Consider the following 13,219-nt stretch of genomic DNA (forward strand, 5'->3'; position numbering starts at 1 on the left):
TGAAATTGTACTATGAAGCCTCGTGTCTCTGTTGGTTAAAGGAATGGATAAAACTAGAAAATACAGAACTGTTAGATTTGGAAGGATTTGATAATAATAGATTTGGATGGCACGCGTATCTATGGGTGGGAAAGAAGAAAATCCATAGAAGTTTTGAAAACCACATTTTTCGAGGATCGTTAACAGAAGTATGGGAGAGGTATAAAAACCTACTCGAACCAAAAACTCCACACTGGTTGTCTCCGTTAGAGGTTATGTCTGTTAAAAAAACTAATATGAGAAAGAATTGGATTACATATGGAAATTTGATTATGAAAGAAGGGGGGAAATGGAAAATGAAACCATATGAAGAAGTGAAAGAATCTGTGTACGATTGGTTGCATTATTTTCAGATAAACGAAATGTTTAAAAAAGATTTTAAAGAATATGGATATGCAGAGAAGGACTCTAAATTTCAAACAGATATAATAGATAGTGAATATAAAATCCTATCCAAAATGTATAAGATATTGTTGGAATGGCATACAAAAGATGAAGAAGTTAAATCAGTTATGATAAAATGGGCCAAAGATATCGGACATAATATACAATTTAATGATTGGATAAAACTATGGAATGAAAGTATCAAATTTACTGCATGTACTGCATTAAAGGAAAATATTATGAAAATGATGTATAGATGGTATATTACACCAGTAAAACTTGCAAAAATGTACAAAACATGTAAGAAGTGTTGGAAATGTAAAGAAACAGATGGTACATTTTTTCATATGTGGTGGGAATGTAAGAAAGTGAAAAGCTTCTGGGAGTTAATATATAATGAATTGAAAAAAATGTTGAAATATACATTTGTTAAGAAACCAGAGGCTTTTCTCTAAGGAATTGTAGGCAACGAAATGAATAGAAAGGACCATAAAATCTTTCAATATGCAGTAACAGCGGCAAGAATATTATTGGCTCAGAAATGGAAACAAGAACAATTACCAAGGTTGGAGGAATGGAAAACGAAGCTGATGGACTATGCAGAACTTGATAAACTGACTGGGAAGATCAGATATCAACGAGATCAAAAGTTCATCGAGGACTGGGGGAAATTAACAGATTATTGGGAATGTTTAAGTGATAATGAAATAACGTTAGTGGCATTTAGAGAAGCTCTGTGATAAAATAAGAAATATTGTAAAAAAGTAAAATGTAAGAGGGGGGAAGGTATAAAGGCAATATAAAAATTTGGAAATGTGTATTTAAAGAAACTAAATTCGAATGATTGACAGAAAAGCCGAAGGAAGTCAAAAATTGAAAAGTTTAATAGAAATTGTATTGTGGAATGATTGTATGGAAAATTAATAAAACATGATTATAAAAAAAAAGAGAGAGAGAGAATGGGGAGAAGGATTAAAAAATGAATGTCAGGGCCAACAGCTTCAAGGGTGACAGATCTCATTCCATGGATGCCTTCCCAGGGGGAAAAAATGAGCCATCAGAAGAGCATGATGGGATGTTTTCTGTCCTGTTTGGAGGCCTTGGGAGTATCCGGAGGAAAGTCTCTCTCACCTGCTTTCTCTCCTCTGCCTGACTCAGGAGGAAACCTTCGGCCAGGGCCACCGCCTGGGAACTGGTCTCCGCTCCACAGTCCCTCACCCAGCTCTCCATCTCCGGTGGAAGGACAGCCAGGAACTGCTCCAAGATCACCAGGTCCAGCATCTCAGCTTTCGTGTGCCTTTCTGGCTTCAGCCACTGACGGTCAAGGTTGTAGAGTCGGCTGCAAACCTCTCGGGGTCCTTTGGCCTCCTGGCAGCAGAACTGCCTCACCTGCTGGCTCTGCACCTCTGAGCGGAGGGTGTCCACCTCACCCAGGATCTTCTGCACAGAGTTTTCCCAGAACCCCCCACTGCTCCCGGTTTGGATGCCATGGCCTCTTTCTGTTCCAGGGCCAGCTGGGTCTTGCTCATCCATCTGTGCTTTCAGGAAGCCTCTGAGAGATCGGAAGGAACCCTTTGGTCTTCTGCCAAGTTCTGTCTGTCTTAAGGAGAGGCGCTAGAAATCCTACAAAGCAAATACATTGTTCAGTTACGAAAGCTGTCTAATATCAGGAGAAGAAAAAGGATCCCTGAGCAAGCATGGATGAGTCTTGGAGGGAACCAGGGCTGGACTGCACCACAGCCCAAACTATGAGCTATTTTATTTATTTAAATTTCTATAACACTTTATATTTTAACAATAAATCTCAAAGTGGTTTACAGCATATTAAATCTGTGGGGATAATTGGGGAGTTAGAAGAAGATATATTATTGAATGATATCCTTCCTAACATGCATTAGCAAGTTCCATATTCTAGTTCCATACAACCCCCTTTTTTAGATTACGCAGCGATCAGCTTGTTGCTGACTCATCTGAGTCTTACTATTAAAAATTCCTTCCTGGTACAATCCCTTGCAATCCCTCTTAAATGAATAAGCACAATAATCTGATTCACGTTAATATAAAAGTAGTTTACTCAGATTCATTCACGTTCACAGACATATCCCTGAAGGCAGGCTTAGGTTACATAACAACTAGAACTATTCCATAAAGAAGTTAGTCCCAACTGACTGCGACTAAGGAGTCACTTCTCCAAACACACAGCAACATACAAAATGGAGAAGACACACTGATCAGAACATGGAGGCCGTGTGCTCCTCCATGCTAGTACAACAGACTGCACCCTCTTCAAGTCACATGTAGGGGAAGTCTGTCCCAGCTCAGGAGGATACAGGAAGTCTTCTCCTGAGTGGTAGAAAACATCCCCTAATGTGTCCACTGTAGGAATGTTGTACAGTGGTGCCTCGCAAGACGAAATTAATTCGTTCCGCAAGTCTTTTCGTCTTGCGAGTTTTTCGTCTTGCGAAGCACGTTTTCCCATAGGAATGCATTGAAAATCAATCAATGCGTTCCTATGGAAACCGCCTTCAGACCAGGTCCGGGGACAGTCTGTCCCCTGACCTCTTCTGAAGGCCGGCGGGGGGCGAAAGTCTTTGCTTCCCCCCCGCCTGCCTTTGCTGCCGTCCCCCAGCATTTTAAAAGAGGTCCAGGACCTCTTCTGAAGGCTGTCGTGGGGCAAAAGTCTTTGTCCCCCCTGCCTGCCTTCCCGGGGGCTTTTAAATCGCCCCGGGACAGCGGAGAATTCCTCCGCTGTCCCGGGGCGATCTTAAAATGCTGGCGGGCAGCAGCGAAGGCTTCGCTGCCGTCCCCCAGCATTTTAAAAAAACCTGCTATCCCGGACTGCTTTTAAAATGCTGGCGGTGGGGAGCAAAGCCTTTCGGCCCCCGCCGGCCTTCCTGGACCTCTTCTGAAGGCCGGAGGGGGGGGGAAGGCTTTGCTCCCCACCGCTAGCATTTAAAAGAGATCCCCGGAGATTTCCCTATGGGCTTTCTTTCCCATAGGGAAATTCGTTTTGCGAAGCGCCTCCAAAACAGAAAACCCTTTCGTCTAGCGGGTTTTTCGTCTTGCGAGGCGTTTGTCTTGCGGGGCACCACTGTACTTGACTGCAGTTTCACATCCCACAAAATCAATAAAATAGAAATAAAACCATTGGAAGAAAGTCAACTATATAGTCTATAGTCAAAGCAACATAGCAGAAAACAAATATTCTTTTAAAGATGTCAAAATAAAACCTTACAAAGGAGGTCAACTACAGAATAGATATTTAACACAGTAAGGCTGGGTGAGTCTGGGCCTCACCCCCTAGGCCAGGTGGAAAGGGCCTTTGTAAAAAGGAGAAGAAAGAGGAGGAGGAGGAGGAGGAGGAAGAGGAAGAGGAGGAATAGGAGGAAGCAGCCTCTAGCTCCCCTAGAAGGAAGATTGCAATGCAAAATGTGGAGGCAACTGAAGGGATTTCTGGGAGATGAATCAGCCTGGTTGCTCCTGCCTTCCAGTCAATGTGTGAAGTCAGAACTGACTGACAAGGGAGTCATTTGTATCTTGTGGAAAATGGATGCTTGGCTCTAGTGGGGGTCCTCACCTGGGGGTCCTCAGGAGTTGTTCTCCCCCCACCCCCACCCCCACCCCCACCCCCACCCCCACCCCCCTGCTTCTGTCTCCTTTTCTTGCACTTGGACTCTCCGCCGCTCTCAAGATAGACTCCTGGATGGGGTCCCTTTTTCTTCACTCTGAGGGCCAGGAATGTATCTGGCCAACCCCTGAGGGCCAAGTGGGCGGGGCCAAATACATCTCTCTTGAAATTTAGGAGTGTAATTTAGTATTATTATTCAGTTAGATAGCTTCACACACACACAGCCATTGATGCCCAGGTCCCTGGAGGCTCAGGGAGTAGCAGCGCCCATTTCTGGCTCGGCTGCTTTTCCAGCAACAATCCCTTTGGGAGAGAGAGGATGTGGTCCTGGGATGCCCTGCTCTGGGTGCGAGGGGATTGCTGCAGTGGCCTCCGTGGGGAGCTGCCCTGGGAGACACTGGGAGACACTGGGAAACTGGTCCCCAATGCAGCAGCCAGACTCTGGGCTGGGATCCCTCTCTTTACTCCTCTCCTTTCTCTCCCACCTTTTTTTTTGGGGGGGGGAGTAGTCCACCTCCTCGTCCAGCTTTGGAAAACCATTTGCAGATGTTTCCTCTGTTGTGCAATGAGGCTGAGTGACGTCACACAGAGTTCAAGTCCCAGGGACTCCTTTGTGTAAAGAAGGGAGATCTTGTTCTGAAGGGGGGGGGGCGGAGGGCCAAATGAGTTTGGGATCCTCTGATCTGCAGGAAGGAGAGCGTGGCAGACCTGGCCCCTCCCTGCCAGGACCCTCTTCTCCGCCCCCCCCCCTGCAGGAGCAGATCAGGCCCCCCAGGCATCCTCTCCTTCTGCAGCCCTGGGACCCCCCCCCGTCCCCCCACTGCACCCTCTGGGGGGAGAGAGAGGAGACTCACCAGATCCCGGGAGGGGGCAGGGGGCAGCCCTTGCAGGAGAGACACAAAGTAACACCCCCCCTTCCTTGCAGGAAAGGACTGGGGAGGGAGGGGCCCTGGCTCTGGAGGACCTGCCCCCCCTTGCTTCCTGGCCTCTCTAGGAAGGCAGCTCACTTCCCTTTAACCCTTGCCATGCCGAGTCCCCCAGCTCAGCCCTCTCTCGCTTGACAGAACCTCAGATTCTTATTATTTCTTAAGGATTTTGGGGGGCAGCTGCCTCCCTGGCTCCGCCCATGCCCAGATATCCTTTTGGGGGTGAGGCTCCTGGTTGGACTCTGAGCATCTCCCTCCCTTGGCCTGAAAGTGGAGGAGCAGCTTGCAGGGAAAAGGACCAATTCTGCAGCTCCAGCTCCAGAGACATAGCAAGGTCAGGGGGTGCCCGGTTTCACACACACCCCACACACACATACAGAATTTTTTGCATCAGTAAAAGAAGTTACACACAACTATTTAAAATATTTAGAAATAATTACAAATGCACCGTTTGCTGAGAATCAGATTAAAATACATGTCCACATTCTAAATATCTGGATGGGCTTGCCTAAACACACATTTATTTATTTTTGCAGGCACCCCCCCCCAAAAAAAAGGAATAAAAAAAAGAAGTGCAGGCAGGGAGTTCCAAAGTCTACCTGTGTCGCCACACTAAAATTTTGATTTCTCACAAGTACAGGTGTTTTATGTGGAACCAGTAACTCTGCCAGTTTTCTCAAAGCAGTTGAGTTGGGAATACATGGGGGAAGGCAATCTCTCAAGTAAAGTGATCAGAAGCTGTTAAGAGCTTTGTAGTCCACCATAAGATGAGTGGGACCGGGACAATGGCCCGCCTAGCCTGAGAAACGTGGCTTTAGGGAATTTTTTGTAAACCAGACTTTTTTTGTTAAGTACCTTTCATCATCCTGAAGCACCAGGACCAACCAATAATCATTTTAACCACCAAACAGAAAGAAGCCCTTCCAAAGCAGTGTTGTGGTGCAGAGACAGACAGACAAGTCTTTGGGAGCAGCCAGATTTTTATGTGTCAAACAAAAGCACCATGCATTGCCCTAAAAGTGATCCATGCGACGGTCATCTCCAGGCTTGACTACTGTAATTTGCTCTACGCGGAGCTGCCCTTGAAGCTGTCCCAGAAACTCCAGCAGGTGCAGAATGCTGCAGCGAGGCTCCTCACGGGGTCCCTGCCATGGGAGCATATTCACCCAGTGCTTTTCCAGCTGCACGGGCTCCCGGTGGAGTACAGGGTCAGAGTTAAGGTGCTGCTTTTGACCTTTAAAGCCCTATACGGCCTAGGACCCTCGTACCTACAGGACTGCCTCTCCCGGTATGCCCCACGTAGAGCCTCAAGGTCCATAAATAACAACACCCTAGTTGTCCCGGGCCCTAAGGAAGTTAGATTGGCTTCAACCAGAGCCAGGGCCTTTTCAACTCTGGCTCCAGACTGGTGGAACGCTCTGCCTCATGAGACCAGGGCCCTGCAGGATCTGATTTCTTTCCGCAGGGCCTGTAAGACAGAGTTGTTCCGCCTGGCCTTTCGCTTGGAGCCAATTTGATTCCCTCCCTCTTTCTTTTTTCCTTTCCTTCTCCTCCTGCGATGAGGCTACATTTTAATATTTTAATGTTTCAATATTTCAATGTTGTATTTTAATTTTGTTTTTAAGTTGCAATCATTCATCTTGTTTTTATTATTGCTTGTAAGCCGCTCTGAGCCCGGCCTTGGCTGGGGAGGGCAGGGTATAAATAATAAAATTATTATTATTTATTATTAAAACTCCAGGGAACATTAGATGCCTCTAATTTTTCCAATGAAGTGTTTTATTCAGTCTCACCTGCAATCATGTGTGCTGAACACACAGAAACACATACAGATAATGAAATTACTGGGAGTTACAGTCTCCAAATAAAACTCAACACATGCAAGCAGATTGATGGAATAGTACACATGATTTCCCCATCTCCTTTTTAAAAAACATTATTTTTCTTTATCTTCATGGTACAGAAGATAAATATTCAGAAAGCAATAGTTACAACAGTAAACAAAAAAAGTAACCTGTCCTGATGGAATTTCAGACTTTCAGCATGTCATTTGTTAAAGTTTCATTTCATTATTCTAAAACAGGCATCCCCAAACTCGGCCCTCCAGATGTTTGGGGACTACAATTCCCATCATCCCACACCACGGGTCCCGTTAGCTAGGGATGATGGGAGCTGTAGTCCCAAAACATCTGGAGCGCAGGGTTTGGGGATGCCTGTTCTAAAAGACCACGATACATTTTCCCGTGAGTGTTGGGTGGATTCCTGCAACAGTTTTAACAATTTATATATTTAATAAACATTTGCCACGTGTTATAAAAGGAAGATGGATTGTGTTCCCCCACCTTCTTGATTTCCCTGGGCAAACAAAATTTAAGATACTTAAATTGTGGTGCCCAGAATTGAACACAGTATTCTAGGTGGGGCCTGACCAAGGCAGAATAAATTGGTACTATTCCTGCCCTTGATCTGATTCTGCCTTCTGCCACACTGCAAATGGGATGAGCATCCCCTCAGGTCCTTCATCCAAGTCATTTATAAAGACGTTGAACAACAACGGGCCCAGGACAGAACCCTGCAGCCCCCCTCTGGTCACTTTTCCCCAGGATGAGGAGGAACCATGAAGGAAGAAGAAGAAGAGTTTGGATTTGATATCCCGCCTTTCACTCACCTTCAGGAGTCTCAAAGCGCTCACATTCTCCTTTCCCTTCCTCCCCCACAACAAACACTCTGTGGGGTGAGTGGGGCTGAGAGACTTCACAGAAGTGTGACTGGCCCAAGGTCACCCAGCAGCTGCAGGTGGAGGAGCGGAGACGCGAACCCGGTTCCCCAGGATTACGAGACTACCGCTCTTAACCACTACACCACACTGGCTATATATTATGTCGAAGATAAATAATAGTTTAAAGGAGTTTAAGTATAAGGAGGAAAGATTGGAGACATAACAGAATGAATCTAACAATTAGAAATGAGCTTTGAAAGAGGGCAAGGATCTGCTGTATCTGATTGGGCAAAGAGGAACACAAAAAAGGGAGGCGCGAGGAAGTCAAGAAAGAAAGTTAATTAAGTATGATTTTAAAAGCTGGAATTTATATTTTTCAATTTGTTGGATGGAATCTTATTTTTTTGTATTTTGTTGTTCTGGTCTGTTCTATATCTTTGATTATGGTTTGTTTGTTTTTTGTTTTCACTTCTGTGGCTGTTATGTGTTTTTCCTTTTGTAAAAACCTAATAAACCACATCCATGTGAACTCTGTTCCTGGCCCTAAGATCTACCTAAAGATTAACAGAAGCTACATCAAAGCTACCTCCCTATTTTTATGTACCCAGGAGGCCTGCTAAGCAACTGGTCTGTGTTAGAATGCTTTACACGTGACTGACAGACATAGAGAAAATGGGGCAGAGATGCAGAGGCTTGTGGGATCGATCAGAAATCAAGTCAATGACCCAAACCCAGTCAAAGTGATGCTTTCACCATTGACACAGTAGCTTGCTTCATTTTTCATAATTCCTCTTAGCAATCCCACATGACCAGACACCTACACCCACAGTTCTCAGAATGGTTTCAACATAAAATCACAATATGAAAACACAAAACACAAAACCTGTAACCCCCCACCGCCCCGGCAAAGAAAAGTTGAGATTCTTAAATTGTGGTACCCAGAATTGAACACAGTATTCTATGTGGGGCCAGACCAAGGCAGAAGAAAGTGGTACTATTCCTGCCCTTGATCTGATTCTGCCTTCTGCCACATTGGCCTCCGCTCCCCGTTTGGTGTCGTCTGCAAATGGGATGAGCACCCCCTCAGTTCCTTCATCCAAGTCATTTATAAAGACGTTGAACAACAACAGGCCCAGGACAGAACCCTGCAGCACCCCTCTTGTCACTTTGCCCCAGGATGAGGAGGAACCATGGAGGAGGACAATTTGGGTTCGGTCAGTCAAATCCACCTAACAGTTACCTCATTCAGCCCACATTTTACCAGCTTCCTCACATAAATGTCGCAGAGGACTTTGTCAAAAGCCTTACTGAAATTGAGATGCAGTATTTTCACAGCAGTCCCCTGATCAACAAAGTTTGTAACTGCATCCAAAAAAAGAAATGAAAAAGAGAGATTTATCGGGCTTAACTTGTTTTTGAGAAAGCCATGCTTTCAACCTGTCTGTTTATGTTGTGAAGCACCGTGAAATCCTCAGATGATAGGCACATATTTTTTTTAAAAATGATGATAATAAGAAGGATATTGTCAAGCTGGAACATGTGCAGATGAAGGCGATCAAGATGGTGTTATTATATTTATTTCATTTCTATAGCGCCCTATAGCAGGGGTGCCAACTTGAATAAAATATGGGAGGGGTTTAGTAAGCCCCGCCTCAGTTAAACAGTCAGAGGATGCGGTGCAAGCATGCCATTTGAATGGCTGTTCCTATGAACTGGGGGGGTGGCCCCCTCAAATATCTTTTTGGGGGGCAAAGACCCCTCAGACTCTAAGAGCTGGCTCCCATTCCCTACACTCACAGGTCACAGGACGGTTACAACATAAAATCACACAATGAAAATAAGAGAGTTTGTGTACTGGTCCAGTAAACGCTTCCGCTGCGCAACCAGCAACAGTTCTCTTTGCAGAGCATTAATTAAGTCCAGTGCAGAGATTCTTGTTGCAGTACAAGCTTCAGAGTCTCAGCAGCAAAGAAATAACGACACAGGGAAGCCTGTCTTTCCAAAGACAGGTTTATTGCAGGAAGATAACAAAAACACCTCCGGAGCTTTCAGACATTTTTGCTTCACGCCCCACAGGCAGAGAAAACAAACACTCTTTATATACTGAGCAACTTAACAACTTAACGAGCTTGACTACTTAAAGTCACATGACGTTGCTAACTTGCCAGCGTCTTAGGTTTCACACCCTAACACCCCCTCTCGCTGGCAATACAAAAACAAAATTACTTCAGACCCATTTCTTCACAAAAGTTTTCATGCCGCTGAAACCCAAGCGGTTTTGTAAAACCATCAGCTTGATTTTCATGACTGGGACAGTAATTTAATTTAACAATTCCTGCTTTTACCGTTTGACAAACATTTTGAAAGCGGATATCCAAATGTTTTGTACGACCTTTAAACTGCCCATTTTGTGCTAACTTAAGACACGGTTGATTATCACCCCATACAGTGATTGGAGTGATGGCCTTTTCATACATCTCTTGTGCCAAGCATTTGTAAAATTCTAGATCTCTACATAACTCAGATAAGGCACAGAACTCAGCTTCTGTTGACGACAAAGCAATCAGGTTCTGTTTCTTGGATCTCCACCCAATCAGAGAGTTACCAAATTTTATTACACAGCCAGACACTGATTTTCTATCCTTTAAATTTCCCCAATCACTATCTGCCCAACAAGTAATCTGTGCTTGTCCTTCAGAAGATAATTCAAGGCAAAAATCTTTGGTGTATTGTAAATATCTTAACACTCTTTGAATTCCTTTCCATGCATTTACACTAGGTTTTGAAGCTTCTCTGCTGAGTAAGTTAACAGCGTAAGCAATGTCTGGTCTACTCCATTGCGAAAGATGAAGTAAGCTTCCCAGTGCTGACTGAAAGATTTCAGCACGCTTGAATTCAGCACTATCCTTGAACTCATTGTCTTTTACAAAACCCATTTCCATTGGTGTTCTAACACCTGCACACTCCGTCATGCCAAACTTTTTCAACATTTGCAATATCTTGCCTTTTTGATTCAGTAGAAAACTGCCATTTTTGGTCCTATCTATCTGAACACCAAGATAGACCTTTACATCACCAAGATTCTTAACTTTGAAGTGTTTATTTAACTCTTTGGCTAGTTTTTTTACTTGTTCTTGTGTCTTTGAAGTATAAATCAGGTCATCTACATAAACAAGCAAAGATTCTTGAGCATCTCCTGAACCTCTGAAATATAAGCAATTGTCAGCCTTGCTCCTGCTAAAACCAATGCCTACCAAAACGTCATTCAAACACTCATTCCAATTATGAGCAGATTGCTTGAGTCCATAAATAGATTTATGTAGTTTCCATACCTGATTTGATTTACCAACTTTCAATCCTGGCGGTAGCTCCATATAGAGCTCTTCAGCCAAGTCTGAATGAAGATAAGCTGTAGAGACATCAAATTGATTCACTTTGAACCCTTTCTGAGCAGCAACTGCTAATAGTGCCCGAAGGGTTTCACTCCTTGAAGTGGGTGCATAGACTTCGGAATAATGTAACCCCTTTCTTTGAGTAAAACCGCGAGCTACAAGCCTTGCTTTGTACTCTGGTTTCCCCATCGCTGTTGTCTTTATCCTGTACACCCACCTACAACTTTTTTTTTTTATTATAAAATATTTATTAGGGTTTTTTATAAAAGAAATACAAAGATAATAAACAGCATTGCTTTGTTATAACAAAATTTCATAACTTCTTTGGACTTCCTCACGTCTCCCGCTCCCACTTACATCGTTAATAATTTTTTTCAAGCAAATTATCATCTTATTTGCAAATTTATAACCACTCAATTCAATATAGTGTAACAATTCTCCAACAAATTTTGTTTCTCTTAATCTCATTTATCATCAATTTCCGATCCAATTTAGTGATGGCCAATTATTTATAACCAAGCATCCTTATTAACATTCCTCTAAATCACAATATTTTTGTAGATAAATCTTAAATTTCTTCCAATCTTCTTCAATCCTTTCTTCTCCCAGGTCTCGAATTCTGCCAGTCATCTCCGCCAGTTGCATATAGTCCATCAGCTGCATCTGCCACTCTTCCAGTGTGGGTAGATCTTGAGTTTTCCAGTTCTTAGCGATGAGTATCCTTGCTGCCGTTGTTGCATACATAAAGAATGTTCTATCCTTCTTTAACACCTTCTGGCCGACAATACCCAGAAGGAAGGCTTCTGGTTTCTTAGTGAAGGTATACTTAAATACCTTTTTCAGCTCATTATATATCATTTCCCAGAAGACCTTCACTTTAGGGCAGGTCCACCAGAGGTGAAAGAATGTTCCTTCATTTTCTTTACATTTCCAACATTTATTATCAGACAAATGGTATATTTTGGCAAGTTTAACTGGGGTCATGTACCATCTGTATATCATTTTCATTACATTTTCCTTTAAAGCATTACATGCAGTAAAGTTCAGCTCAGTGGTCCACAACCTTTCCCAGTCCTCAAACATAATGTTATGCCCAATATCCTGTGCCCATTTTATCATAGCTGATTTAACCATTTCGTCTTGTGTATTCCATTTCAACAGCAAGTTATACATTCTTGAAAGTACCTTAGCCTTAGGTTCTAACAGCTCTGTTTCCAACTTCGATTTCTCCACCTGGAACCCTAACTTTTTGTCATTTTTAAACACTTCTTTAATCTGAGCGTAATGTAACCAGTCTCGTACTTTATCCTTCATTTTCTCCAAACTCTGCAATTTCCAATTATTTCCATCTTTTTCTAATATTTCCCAATATTTTGGCCAGTCGGCTTCCATATTGGGTCTTTTTCGGGCCTTAGCTTCCAGAGGTGAAAGCCACCTTGGAGTTTTATTTTCCAATAAGTCTTTGTATTTTGTCCAGACATTAAATACTGCTTTCCTGACAATATGGTTCTTAAAGGCCTTATTGATCTTAACTTTGTCATACCATAAGTATGCATGCCAACCAAAAGCATTGTTAAAACCTTCCAAATCCAGCACGTCAGTGTCTTCGAGAAGTAGCCAGTCTTTTAGCCAGCAGAAGGCTGTGGCTTCATAGTACAACCTTAAGTCTGGCAGGGCAAAGCCCCCTCTTTCTTTCGCATCGGTTAATATCTTAAACTTAATTCTGGGCTTTTTGCCCTGCCAGACAAATTTAGAAATATCTCTCTGCCACTTCCGGAAGCACTCCGTTTTGTCCACAATTTGCAACGTTTGAAACAAAAATAGCATCTTTGGCAATACATTCATCTTAATAGCTGCAATTCGGCCTAACAAAGAAAGCTTCAATTTTGTCCAACTGTCCAAGTCTCTCTTGATTTCAGACCAGCATTTTTCATAATTATCCTTAAATAGACTCAGATTTTTTGCTGTTATATTTACCCCTAGGTACTTTACCTTTTTGACCAGTGATAATTCTGTTTCTCTCTGAAACCGTTCTGACTCTGTATCTGTCAAATTTTTTCCCAACACCTTTGTTTTCTGTTTATTTAGCTTAAATCCCGCCACCTGACCAAAATCATGAATCAATTGTAAT

The 13,219-nt window shown here is 43.2% G+C and overlaps 1 protein-coding gene and 1 long non-coding RNA gene across 2 annotated transcripts in view; one reads left to right on the top strand and one right to left on the bottom strand.

The window, feature by feature from the left end:
* LOC309341394 overlaps positions 1-13,219 on the top strand; it is a 184,469-nt gene that overhangs the window by 137,988 nt on the left and 33,262 nt on the right. The gene's annotated exons all lie outside the window — the stretch shown is intronic.
* The window catches only part of LOC309340605 (zinc finger and SCAN domain-containing protein 12-like), a gene marked incomplete at its 3' end in the record, with an annotated part of 77,158 nt that overhangs the window by 3,563 nt on the left and 60,376 nt on the right, over positions 1-13,219 (bottom strand). Inside the window, exon 2 of the mRNA XM_081859490.1 lies at positions 1,555-2,046. Coding sequence (XP_081715616.1) covers positions 1,555-1,956 — 402 coding nt within the window. The 5' untranslated portion in view covers positions 1,957-2,046. The remainder of the gene's footprint in view (positions 1-1,554; positions 2,047-13,219) is intronic.

Source organism: Podarcis erhardii (genome assembly GCF_964252035.2).
Source record: "Podarcis erhardii genome assembly, chromosome: 4".
Taxonomy (NCBI): Eukaryota; Metazoa; Chordata; class Lepidosauria; order Squamata; family Lacertidae; genus Podarcis; species Podarcis erhardii.